General features: G+C 42.5%; 1 protein-coding gene across 1 annotated transcript in view; it reads left to right on the forward strand.

The window, feature by feature from the left end:
- Window positions 1–8,100: 8,100 nt before the first annotated feature.
- The window catches only part of cpne5a (copine Va), an 83,196-nt gene continuing 76,959 nt past the window's right edge, over window positions 8,101–14,337 (forward strand). The window contains exon 1 of the mRNA XM_085393748.1: window positions 8,101–8,450. Within this exon, the coding sequence (XP_085249874.1) occupies window positions 8,341–8,450 (110 nt within the window). The 5' untranslated portion in view covers window positions 8,101–8,340. The remainder of the gene's footprint in view (window positions 8,451–14,337) is intronic.

Raw genomic sequence — 14,337 nt, forward strand, 5'->3', positions numbered from 1 at the left:
TGGTCATTAACGCTTGCACTGGATGTGTCCACTCATGATCTGAGGGCCCAAGATACATATTAAAACCAATTAAGCTAAATTAAATCCAGGGTCTTATTTACACAGAAAACTCTGGAGGTTTCTGGACAAGGAGAGAAGAGTAACACACTCTGAAGAAGCTGAGCACCCTTCATGGATTTCTCTGAGAGTAGGCAGCTACAAACCCTAGCCTTTCCATTATGACGGTCACGTGGTGGAGTCTCTGAAGCACTACTACTACTACTACTACTACTACTACTACTACTGAAGAGACAGTATCAAGCGTGCCTCAACATACTTGTAATTGGATTTCAGGTGCATCATAACCCTTATTTTGCAAGTGACCGCAGTTATGGCAGACGACAACCGGCCTCGAAACAACCGCACCAACACACAGTGACAAAAACATGTGACAGGCAAGACAAACGGAGCCCAATGAGCTGCCATCGGATGATAGCAACTAATTAGAGAGTTTTCTCTTCCGCTCAAGGGGCTGTCTTATGATTAAGAGAGCCCAATGAATATGTATACGAACTGAGCACAGGGATGGCAGGATCTAGGTCAGGCTGCTGGTGGATGATGAGTTGCCTGTGAAGTGAAGCAAGGAGGCATGCGGCAACACCACGCTATTCAGAGAAACCCTCAAGAGGTACTCAGATGCGAGGAACCCTAACTTTTCCAGATTATGTCTCCAACAAGTTTATGCATTCTTGGCATTCAGAGGGAGGCGGCTCATCAAGCCGACGAGCCCTAAATGACTTCTCTAGGGATCGTTTCTGTCTCTTACAGCTTGGCATTTAAATACAGCAACTGGATTCATTGATTGGACAATCTGACCGCTCTGCAAACAGAATGTGAAACATATTTTCACAAAAATGGTGGAGCGATGTCGTACGCTGCCAGAGAGAAGGCCGCCAGAGTCGTTCTATTGTTGGTGGGGGGGGGAAGCACACCTGCAAACCACGCAGAGTCCCTGGAGACAAATAAGCGAGAGATAAAAATAAGAAGGCAAAGATTCAACCGTGGCCCGCTGTGGTTCACGTATCCCAGTGACCCTTCAGTGGTGTCTGAGGTAAGGTGGGTGTGCAGTGCAGAGCTGCTGCTGCTGTTTTCTGCTCTCCTCTCTCTCCAGGATCATTACAAAAGAAATTACAACAGCTGACAAATTTCATAGCCTGTGCTACAAACTGCCGTGGCTGTGTACATGATCTGCATTAATAATACAATCCACAAGCTGAGTTCAAAGTTAAAATTTCCTTTGGGTATGAAGAGAAAAAATGTCTGCCACACATCCGAGTCCTCCCAGCTGTCTCAGCTGCCTAAGGAACAGATCTGTCAGAGGATATGAGGAATGACCCCAGTATTATTTTCTTTTATTAAAATGTGCAAGCATTTTTTTTCTACCACTTGCAATCACACTTGGGAATTATGAAAGGTTATATGATCCCTGTATGCATGACAGCTCTCAATAAATCCAGTTATTTCTTTCTGTTCATTTTTCTTTTGGACGGAAAACGATTGGAATAAATTACCCCGTGTTACTGTACGTGCGCAACATTTCAAAGCAGAAACCACAGAGACACAAACCTGCGAACCCTGAGCTTTTCAAAACACGCTTACGTAACTACAAAGGTATCCGTGGCTGTAATTCTCAACCTGTTATCACCGGAGACTGGCCTGACATTATCTGTGAGTTCTGCAGCTGGTTCCAGCCTTGACTTACAAGACTCTGAAACCTCCTAACTGTGCTCTATAATAAGGAATGCCTTCACTTTATAGGGCCTTGCATCTCTGTCTCAGTATAATGAACCCCCTGACAGGGGACTGGCAGGGCTTCAATACAGTAAAACAAGCCTGTTTTCTGTCCCCTGATTTTCAGCGATGGTGGAAGAGCGGCTGGAGACATCACATTTCTTGGCTCAATCGGTGTAACGGATGAATCCCTGCTACAATGATGGTGGCACACACACACATACACATCTATGTCATGCATATATATGCACAGAGTGCACCAGTCCCGTGATGCCCTCTGTGGTTTTCTTCGACACACAGAAGATGAATGAGCCAAAATCCCTCATTGTTCCCATCGGCATGCTAAGTGAAACCACCTCACATCAGTGCAGCTCAATTGGACGGAGCAGCAGAGTAGAAATGGACTAAACACAATTTTTCAGTTGGCTTCAATTGTTCATTTGTACTGTTATGTATGAGTTGATATCCACACACACGCACACACCTCCTCTAAGTGTAACCTGAACATCATTGCACCAGAGGGATCTAATACTCCCGTTTCCTTCTCTTTAGAGGAAGGAAACAGCACTGACAAAGTGATCGGATGGTCTGAAACGGAGAATGACAAATGTGTTTCCAGCTCAGCACAGAGGCGATGATTTATGTGATGAAAGGGAGAAGCTTTCCTTTTAGTCTTTTAGGAGATTCAGGGTTCATGTTAAAAGATGCTACACAAATAGGAGATGCTTCCTGTGCTTTTCTAGAGCTGCCAGCACAAATTGTTAGTTCAGGTTTTCCCCGTGAATTCTAAATGAAGTGACAGGCATGTTGTAGCTGCAGGGACATAGACTGACCAATCAGTAGTTGTCAGTTCCTAGATTACTCAGACTACTAAGTGAGCATGGACGTTTTATTTAAGCTAAAAGACACATAATTAGCCAAAAAGAATACAAAGCAACATCCCTGTGTACAAAGCACTAAAAGCCACGTCTAACACTTGTCATCAGACGAGGTTAAAAAACAAGCGCTGTAGTCAAAGGGAAGGCACTGTGCAAAGCAACTGAGGCGACTGTGTAAACATAGTTAGAAAACAACAGCACTAAGCAAGGTAAAAATACAAAAACCGATGCATCAACACATTTTTTTTTAGTGCAAACAGCCTCACACAAACAGATTTTGGTGATTGCAAGAAGCTCTGCTGTCAGTATTTCTTCTCCATCTCGCGCTGCTCTCGCCTGATGCCAGAAGGCTGCAAATTTGTGCCTCAGTCTCTGCATTAGACATTTATTTTCCACAAGAAAGGAAAGATGAACTGAAATTAAGTGAATTCATTCAGTGTTTCTTTTTTTCTTTCTAAAACATGACTAACTTTTTGCACAGATGGCACGGTTGTCCTTGAAAAGTGTTTGCTAATCGACAGAGAGGCAAAAAAAATGGAATCAAGACCTAAAACTCAAACAGGCAAAATGCCGCCGTTAGCAACCAGGAACTTGGGAATTGTTTCCAGTAGTTCATCTGCTGTAAATTTACAGTGGGTTGCTTCAGAGATGTTCATTTCAAAGCAAATGCATGGAATGTTTTCAGACTGCACAATAAAAGTTGGTATTACAGACTCTCGAGAGTGCTCTGTCTTTATTGTAAGTCATTTCACAAAAACAGGAAATGCCAGCAGCGCAGATGCACTGATGTCATAACATTTAGTGGTATAACAAATATACAAATTCCTCCTTTAGCAAATGCAGCGCTATCACAGTAGAAAAATTAATACCAAGCAGAAGATCCACACTGAAAATTGTGCTCAGAGCTCTGTTTAATATCAATTTAATTAATCAAACAAGCCTGCGTTTTGTGAAATGGGCGCCTTTATGATAAATCCATAGCTGTAGCTGTATGAAGCATTTTAATTTCTCATTGTTTTGGTTTATTCTTCAGGTGTTTGTGTGTCAATGATTTGTTTTGTACTGTTTAGCAGGTACTCTATGTACAATCACCTGTTTCTGAAGGTATTTGAGACCAGAGGGGTAAAAAGCAGGATGAATAGTGGAATTTTACAAAACTCTCAACAGCACAGATTACTTACTTTTGTCATTTAAATAATAAAAATCTATTTTTTTCACTGTTATCATAAAAACACACACAGAAAAGTAAAATTTGAGTCAATAAACATAGTTAAATACATGCAATCTTTGGCGGCCCCCAGTCGTCATGAAGCATGCGGCTTTGTTGGGGATTTGCTAATTTAAAATATACTTCATGGAGCAGAAACTACTAGCTTTAACTTTCTGTTTTTTCCACCCAGTCTTAAGTATCCTGCATCCTGCTGGAGCAGCTGATAACAGAATAGACGAGCCGGTTTTACTCCTTTAAAAACACAAAATGAAATGTGTATGTCTCTTAGATAAGAATATTTATTTGAATGCTAAATGGTGACTACAGATTTTTCAAACACAGGAGAAGGCTGTATCGCTGTAGACACACTCAGGCAGGATAACAGGTTTGAAAAATGGGATTTGACTTTCTGTCTCTTTGACTGTCTCTTTCACTGTATGTATAGATTACATTGCATTGATCAATAAGAGTTGTCACCATGGATAGATGTTTTCCTTCCTCTTTTCTTTCCATAACTGGAAATTGGAGCTAATGAAGTGCTCTGGATTCAGTGAGTTGTTGGCCTCATTTTGGGGCCCATTATATTTAATCCTTGTTTTGAGAATTAAGTATGCTGAATTGATCATACCTAATTCATATGTGCCACTGCATGGAATAACAACTATTTATGAGTTACTTTGACACTGAAGAAGACCTAAAACATGGTGACTCAGCTAAGTGCTGTGAGTGGGGTTTAAGAGTTTTTTAGACATTTATTTAGCACTGATAATTATATACTTGAAAAAGTGTCAGTCAGTCAGTATCTAAAATGATCTGTATCATGTCTGCATTCAGATTTAACTAAATAACGACCATTAAAACATAAAAACAAAAACAAAACATTCGTCCAGTTATGTAATGGCGAAGTTTCGCCTTCGTCTTCGACTCCAAACAAACACACTTTCTTTTTCAGGTGTTCATGTTCATCATATTTTTAACTCTATACCACAGACTGTGTATTAAAGTTGGACGCAGTCACTGTGAGATCACTGATGTGCTTGTAGCGTTTTGAAAGCTCATTGTTGATCTTTTTTTTGAGTCAGATGTCACCACATTTAGACAAGAATGAACCAATATGGACACATTCAAACACTATAATGGTGCAATGTAGCTGACTAATAAGATCCCAGACTTTCACTTGACAAACTGAAGCACAAACTTTTTTACTTTACCACACACAGACTTTACCACACAGCAAGCCATTATTTATGGTTATTCCATTAAAAATGCTCCAAAAGACACCAACATGATCAGGAGGTCCAGTTCAGTGACTGCTGTCCCCCATACTTACTTTCACTATGTAAGTAGGCGTAGAGGAGAACAGTCACACGAGAGAGCAGCTACAGTGTCATATGACCACTGCATGAACTGTTGTTTTTGGCCGCTTGATTGAAAAAGAGGAGCAGAGAAGGACATTTGTAAGAATAGTGGATTTAAAGGTTGATTTTTATCTCCATTACAGGCAAAAGCTAGTATTAAACTGAATAGTGGAACAATAACTTAATAACGATAAGGATGCACAAACAATTCAAACGCTGGAAAGCTTTCTAACCAATACTAGATGGCATAGATTCAAAAAGGTGTTGGAATCATTCCTCAGAGATTTCGGTAACAGATTTACATGATAGCGTTACAGAGTTGCTGCATATTTATTGAGTGCACATCCATAAGGTGAACCTCCCGTTCCAACACATCCCCAAAGATGCTCTATTGGATTGAGATCTGGTGACTGTGATGGCTATTTGAGTAGAGTGAACTCACTGTTGTGTTCAAGAAACAAGTTTGAGATGATTTGAACTTCGTGACATGTTTGAAGCAGCCATCAGAAGATGTGTTCACTGTGGCCATAAAGGATTGGACATGGTCAGCAACAATACTCAGGTAGATTATGACATTTAAACTTCCATTGTTTTCATTCAAATTCTGTTGTTTTCATTCAAATTTCATTGTTTTGATTCAAACTTTGTTCTGTTCATTCTAATTCCGTTCTTTTCATTGAGATTCCGTTGTTTTCATTCAAATGCTTTTGTTTTCATTCTAATTCTACTCTTTTTCTTCAAATTCTATTGTTTGTTTTAGAATTCTGTTGCTTTCATTCAAACTCTGTTCTATACATTCTAATTCTGTTGTTTGTTTTAAGTTCTTAGTTGGTATTAAGCGGCCCAGAGTGTGGCAAAAACATATCCCCACACTATTACACCACCACTGCCAGCCTGAACCTCTGGACGGGCAGGATGAACACTTTAATGGCAGTTTCTGACACTACCATCGGAATGTTGCAGCACAACGAAGACTTATCAGACCAGTCAACATTTCTCCAGTATTCTTTCATTTTGGTGAGCCTCAGTTTCCTGTTCTTAGCTGACAGGAGCGGCAAAGTAGACAACCATGCCAAGCTGATGTGCCATGTCTTCTTGACCATGTCTAGATACTTAATTGCACTGATTTGCTGCCATGTGATTGGCTGATTAGGTATCTGTGTTGATTAGCACATGTCAGGTGAAATCAATGACTATACAGTCACTATGACTAAACCAAAACTATTGTGCAGTACAGTAGATGGTAGAATCAGCAGTTAACATTAAAACTGTTGTTTAATGTTCCACTTGGTTGCAATAGATCTACATAGATGTGCATGTTGACTAGTATGACTATATTTGAGTAAATATTTGAAATACTGTTAGTGTCTGAAAAGTAGAGATATCAGGGAAATGATGTGAAGCAAAATGATCGCTGCACTGTCGCCATTATCTCGAGTTATTTTATGCTGCACAAAATAAAAATGCAAAAATGAAAAACAGAGTAACTTGTAGCCTTTTGTTCTTGTTGGTGTCGGTTTCACCAGTGCTGCTGGAGCTGGCCTGCTGATGCTCAGATGCAGAGCAGGTGTGGGTGGTGCCACTGCTGTCTCTAACACACACACACACACACACACACACACACACACACACACACACACACACACACACACACACACACACACACACACACACACACACACACACACACACCCCACTCCCTGCTGAGAGGGTTCACACAGTTGTAATTGCACTCCTGCCAGAGCTATAGGAAATGGGGTGGCTGCGGGCAGAATCAGAGGACAGCCTCGCAGCAGGTGGCAGGGAGCTGAGCTCAGAAGGGAGCTTGAAATCAGCCAACCAAAGGCCACTGTGGAGCCTAATTACACAATGAACATGAATAATGATGAATCTGGTGGTGCTTTGTCCGAAATATGCAGCACTCATCGCCCAATCAGCTCAAGTCTGTAGCAATAGTGGTGCCTTACCACTGTTTGTAGATCTCTCACAATGACGGATGGCCTATAGCATGGACCACATACAGACTCTATGGCTGAAATAGCTATAGTTTGTACACGTGTGGGCATTTCATTGTGTAGCAAATGTGCAGTTTAATTTGCAGTTTTTGTATGAGAGCAGGGAGTCTTTTTTTTTTTTATCACTGATTACTGTGACATAACTCCCCCATAGATCTGCACAACCATGCACACATACACAGAAGTCTACCTTTGAACTGAGCTTTTGACAGGTTGCATTTCTCCTGGTTTCCTCTTGTTGTTCAATCAGGAATAATGATGAAATGCAAATGGAGCTCCCCTGAGAGCACAACCTCCCATGCACACTCCTGAAGAAGAATATTCTGTAGGTGTGGAGGAAAAAAAACGAAACTGTAATTGTTTTTATGAAGATAAATGAGGAAAGAGGCTGTGATTGAAGCCGCAGGAGTTTGAGGAGCTGTCCAGATGCTGAAGGAGCAACAAACAGCCTTCCAGTGAGAAATAAAAGCTGGTATCTCTGAAGGGACCCGTGTCCTTTTAACACTTGTCTTTGAACATTTTACTTTGGGTTTAATTTTCAAGCAGGGGTTTAATTTTTAGAACAGCCAAACAACCGAAACAAAAGGGAAATTTCACAATATATATATACTATAGAATTCGAGGCTATTTGCGCCCTCCGGTGCTTATTTATTTTCTGTAACTCGATTTAAAAAGCAATCTGGACCAGAATAAAAGGCGTCCGCCACCTATCTACAGCTCGAATCTGCAACGAGTGAGAGTGTAGTCGCAGCCCCGCGTGTAGGAGAATGCAGACGGGAGGGGAGGAGTTCACGTCTTTTACTTTTCAAAGCTCCTCTGGCAGAAGAGCTCAGTCTTTGCCTGGAAAACCGCGGAGTTTGGCGCTGAGGCGTCCCGGGCACGTGACCCCCCCCCCCTCCTTCAGCCAGATTAATCGCTTCACCGCTGCAGCCCCCGATTAAACTTTCCATGCTGTTGCCCGTCCGACGGACAGCACTTTGGAGGTTTGTGTGGACCGTGTTCTCTCCCGCTCGCTCGCCCGTCCGCCGCGCTCCGGCTCTCCACCCTCGGCTCTCCAGGTTCAAAGGGGCTCAGGCGGCCAGTGGAGCTGGCCCGGGTCTCCAGCACGCATGGAGGGAGACGTTATGGACAAAGTGGAGGCCACGGCAACGGTCCGCGACTTCGACCCCATCAGCGGAAGCATCCCGGCCACCAAAGTGGAGATAACCGTGTCCTGCAGGTGAGTCCATCGGGGTGCTGATGCTGCCCCGTCTGCGTCAGGTTTGGGAAGCTTAGCGCGTCTTTTGGCTACATTTTTTTGTGAGAAGCACTTAAATTGGTAATTTTTTCATTTTATTTTCATTTTTAAGGCGTCATTTACCTTTTTGATGTTTTTACTTTGTTATTTATTGTTTTTTTTAATAACCCTGCTTAATATTTCCCCATTAAAAAGAAGTATAAACATGCTAAACAACAAAAAACTTTCCAGCCCACCAATAAACCCACAAGCAAAAATTATTTTTAAGCAGTTAAAAAAATATATCATTAGAAATTCACCCAGCGACTAATTAGAACTGCAGTGATGTCCTCCCCCGGTTACAGTGAGCAAAAGATGCTGTGATAGAAACCAGAGCGATGCAAACTTTACGCATATTCCGCCCTAAGATTTGCACTTTGGTGTCTTATTTCCATAAATCAGGTCGGGTACGACGCTGTGTGCTGTGCACGCGCCCAGTCGCGTGCCTCGGGAGATGCCGAGCGACGTGGAGTTATTATTGGCGTGCCCGAGAGGTTTCCCCCGAGGCAGCGTGTCATGTGTCAGCCTCTGCAACTGCTTGTCAGGCTCCCCCGAAACGACTGTAGTTTGTCACCGAGACGTAAAGATGAACACTAAACAGTTTTTTCCTCCCAGCAGCCTTCAGCTGAATCCCAAAGTAGATGCAGCGGGAAAAATACCACGGATGTGACAGGAGCCTGCTCGACTGGGTAGGGTGGGGCAGCGCTGGTTGCAGGTATACGCACAGTATGATGCTGAGACATATGAGAGCCTAAGCGTGCAGGAGGTGCAATTTCAATGAGAGCTGCTCATAAAATGTGATGTGAATCTGTGTTTCAATGGCCTCCCTCCAGCTCTCATGTTGCCCTGTTTCACAGTATTTAGCTCTTTTCACCTCCCGGCTACATGCATCGTTATGTGCATGTAAATGAAGTAAATAAAACCACAAGGGAGAGATTTATCAGCCAAACACCCCGCTGCCATTGTTTTCTTCCCTCGTCTGCAATATTTACTCAGTGAGTTGCCCGGAAGGAGAATTGACTGTCGATCTTGTTTAAAACTGTGATTTTTAATTTTAAATAAGCTTTGTAATCTTACCTTTGCGAGTTCAACAAACAGCTTAACAAAACCAACAAAGCCGTTAGCATGTAGCTGACCTTTTGTGACATTCTGGATATTAATTAGCCAGATTTCAAAAACGTGTCAGCTGACCTTTATTGGGCGGACAGGTGAGGAGATGATGATTGATTTTTGTTTGAGGATGATGAGCCGCATGAAGCCCCGTGGGAGCATTCTGCTGTAGCCCTTGTTTATGCAACAAAAATAGTCAACTGTGTAAAATTGTGGTAAATTCGAGTGTGTGGGAAGATTGCGTTTGAGGCAGACATGGAGCTTAGGGTGGGTTTTATCCAGTGTGGGGCGTTTGGTACGAGTAGCAGCTGGACTTGTGTTGCTTCCCTCTTGGAGCACGCTGTTGTTTTTTCCCTGCAGACCCCAGGCATCAACAGATGCCTGGGGGCATCTGTTGATGCCCCCAGGCTCTGATCTGCAGCGCCCTTGTCATTAATTTCTCTCCAAACACTAGCTCTTGGACTCAGTTTGATGGAGAAGGAAAATGTATTCCTTTTTTCACTGGGGCCTTGAAGGATCGTCTGCTTTAGATGCAAAGGCTTCAGTTGCTGTCTGTTCTTCTTTGTGACTTGCGGGGATTGCTGCAGTCTGACCTCTGACAGCTGCTTCAGTGGACATCTCAAAAGTTGAACTCATGCAGAATACACACCAATGCACGCAGCTATTCTATCCACTTATCAGGAAGTGTATATTTTATCTATCCAGTGCAAGCAAACAGAAACAATTGGTGTTATATGAGGGGAGAAGCCCGGGCTCCACAACTCTGTGTAATTGATTTAGCAAGCCTGAGAGCTCTGAGATTGCAGCGCACATGGAATTGAACTGTGCCGTGCAGCCCTACAGGCATTCTCATAACCCTCTGCCAATATTGCAGCAAGCCCGTCTGACAAACTAGAGGGACTCAGGCAGACAACCGCTTATCAAAACAAGTGCATATCACCGTGATAGCACATTGTTCCCTGTCTATGGCTCTGATTGGCTTTGCTCACAGGTCAACCAGTGAGCCATACCCCGAGCATCTGCTTCTTAGCTGCGAGGACTGCACTCTAACTCAGTGATAAGATGGCTCTTCAAACTCAAGTAGCCTCTTTTCCTACATCTGCCTTTTATCAAACACAGTCAAGTGAATACATTTTACTGGATTAGGACCAGTTGTCCCCTGGTGTTTTTTACAAGTTGACCCCTCCAAGTCTTATGTGGCAGTAATAAATGTGTTGATTAGCTAATATTAAAGCAGCTCTGGTGAATGTTTTTTAAGTTGTTCGTGTGGTTTGCTTTAATTATGAGCAAAGGAGTAAATGTGAATCCTCGTGGACTGCAGAATGTGCCCTCTCTATATCTCAGCTTAGCAGGCTGTCTCAGAGTTTCCATGTACAATGACTTTAGGGAAACTGGGGCTTTAACTTTGTGGTTCCACTTTTAGGAATGAATGCTGGAAGAAATTTGCACACAGACAAAAAAAGCAAATAAAATCCCCCCCCCTTCCGAAGAGCCGCTAAAGGCTTGACACGCTGAACTTTATTTAAGGAAGATTTTTTACCCCCAGTTTCTCGTTTGCTCATCAGAATGTGCATATAAATCCAGTAATGATTTGTAAATGTTGTGTTTACCCTTTACGCTTATGTGACCGTAACAAGGGAGGCGAATCATTCTGATAAGCTTGACAAGCCTGACAAAGGTTTATAACCCTTATCAGAACACAGCGACGGAGGGGTGGTGGTGGGGATCCTGCTTCTGAATGATTACTTTTTTGGCATCGCATTTTTTTATATAGTTAGAAATGACTGAATAATAAAACTATTTTGTTAAAACAAAAAAAATATGCACTTGTGATTTACTGCGCACTGTTCACATGCGTGTGTTTTCAAGGCGGGATATGGAAACAGCAAGGATGCTAGAGTGGTATCAAGGTCATTTTTTAAAATACTTAATCAAAAGTTTCTTGCTATAAACTGAACATTTGGCTTCGTTTGTTATGCTTATATGAAAGCAAGTTGTGTAACAAAGTTGCACGAATGAGGGCTTTCATGTGGCTGTTTCAGAGGTGTAAACTCCTTTTTCTGATTGTTTTAGCACAATAGACCAATGGCACCAGCAAGCAGAAGGACAAATGTTTATTATTTATTTCCTTGCCATTTGCCAACATAGGCCAATTTTAGAAATTTACTGCTCCTCTTCGGCTTGTCAAAGCACACCCAGGTAGGTGATTACAAGTAAAACTGGGTGACAGAGCTGCCTTCCCTTTCCACTGTGCTCCACCTCCCACCTGACAGCTTGAACACAAACTTTATCAGCCCCCTTCACCTATTTCACAAAGACAAAGACACTACAAGCTCGTCCATCCCCTTCTGTTCCCTGCTGTTGCTTTAGTGCCTCCCTGTAACCATTCATTTGCTGTCATAGATTCGTTAGAGTAGCAATGCCTTCAATCGATGCATTCCATAGCTGGAGGGAGGGGGGGTAACTCATCCGTGCCACTCATCACCCGAGGGATTCATTACCTGTTGAAACACACAGGGACCACATGACTTCCAGCAGTCTTGCGGCAAACCTGTGCAGGAGGGGTTCCCCTGGCGCACAGGGCCACTGATTGCTGTCCCCGCGAGGTCAGTCTGAAGACTTGAGGCTTGTCTCTGGATCCGGTCTCTTCCCGAGACAATCATTGCGGCAGAGGGGAAGGCGTAATGAAATCATCAGGACGATTAGGATGTTTGGTGTCACTGCTCGATGCAGCAAGAGCTACTGCTCGAGCAGAGCAATTTGGACTCGAGCTGTGTAACCAACCGTTTGTTTATTTGAATGTGTTGGCATGGTGTGTAACTTCGCTGCTGTTGTTATGTTAATAGCTCTTATAGCTGCTACTCTCACTCAGTCTTGGATACCCATTTAGTAAAAGCTGTGACCTGGTTTTTCTGGTTGAAAAATGCTTTTGTTTTGCTCTGGCAGGCAGCAAGTTTGAACTGAACCAGTTTGCATTGTGTAAGAACATAAAATATTAATAAAAGATCTCTCTGAGTAAGAGAGAAATTTCAATTTGCAGCGTTTTCCTTGTGCTTTTCATATTGTGATCTGGGTTAAGACTGACCTGAGGCAAGCTTGCAGCTTTTATCTCACTGGATGGCTTGTGTTTGTGGATGATGTGTCACATCTGTTTTGGTGATCAAGGCTAAACGACACCAGGGTGCCAAGAGGAGGCAGATTTTAATTTTTTTTTTTACTCCCCATTTTTGTGGATGTTACATTGCAGCAGACGAGTCTCACAGGCCGATGAAGCGGATAATTATGCATGAACCCCTGACATAGTGAAAATGAATTTGGATCCCAGACACTTGGCTTGTGGTGGTGTCGGTGTTATTAATATATTCTCATTTGGGATGTATGACAGCAGAGGGGGATCCCATGGAAGCGCAACTGCAGTGCCATGCCAGAGGTTTATAACACTCTGCATGTTGCCTGCCTCATGTGAAAGTGTTGATTGGAATGACAGGGGAAGTCAAGAGTGTGTTGTAGCAATAAGAGATCAAAGCAGTCCCCAGTGGCTCAGAAATATCAAGCTGCTTTTGTCACTATTTTCCGAAAAACTTAAGGGTCAGCAGAGTATGTTGGAGGATTTGTCGTGAGGGCGTATTTGACCTAATATCACAGCGTGTCTGGAAAATGAGAGCTGGTGGCAGATTTGCACAAAGTGTGACAGGTTACTCGGTGAAGATTTCTCCACACTGCGTTGCATATGTTGAAGGTCTTTCACTCGTTGGCAGTCTTAGCTGAAGGGCTAAACGAGCTACTCAGTGTCAGCTTATTGTCATCTCTGAGGATTTTTTCTGTTTCTGCATTAGAGTGGACATGTTATCCAGTAGCCATAAGGGACATTTCAGCCAACATGTGTGAGAATGTGTGCTTTTGGTAGCTATGCATAATTCTGTGCGTGTTTCTTTTTTTTTAAAATTACAAATATATTTAGTATTCTCTATTGGGAAATGGATTATCAGTCAAATTTTTACACGCTACCAAGCAAATGATTATAAGCTTGTGGAGGAATTCAGTCAAATTTTCACTGAAATGGGTTTTTCTATGTTAGAAGCTTTCAAATGGAGCATGTAAGGTTGTAGTTTTTAAGCAGATTGAGTAAGCTGAACCCAGGTTAAAGCCATAGGAAGTAAAAAGTTCTACAACAAAGTAACAAAAAAATAAATTGTTAAAAGATGTTTAAAATTTCAATTTATAAAGTCTTGAATGCCTTGAAACCTTGGATATGGGCCAGCGCACACATCTCTGATTTGTTTAAATAGATCTGCCGCTGTGCTATTGACTGCTTTTCTTCCCCAGGTGGAGAGGCAACTAATGAATCAGAGTTTAGGTAGAAAGAAAGATTTCGTTGGGAATAAGAATGGGGATCCTGGCTTCCTTCAAGCAACCGGCCACATTTATGAACAGTGATGTCATAAAAACAGGAATAAGTGTGGATTGGATGAAAAAGTTGACTTACAGAAATGAGACTGTTAAAATAATGAAAGGTTTGCTATACAGGGTCGAGCCCATCAGGGCTTTTCTTCTATTTCTTTGCCTTCTTTCGTTGCTCATTTTAGCAGTCAACACAGCGAATCATCTCCCTCCATCTCACCCATTTCACTAGTATCCTCTTGTCACACCAACCATCTGTGTCCTCCTTCACTACACACATGAATCTCTTCAGAGGTTTTCCTCTTTTCCTCCTGCCCAG

Source organism: Rhamphochromis longiceps, linkage group LG20, assembly GCF_057381845.1.
Source record: "Rhamphochromis longiceps isolate RC_006_pf linkage group LG20, R_longiceps_female_GT1.1, whole genome shotgun sequence".
Taxonomy (NCBI): Eukaryota; Metazoa; Chordata; class Actinopteri; order Cichliformes; family Cichlidae; genus Rhamphochromis; species Rhamphochromis longiceps.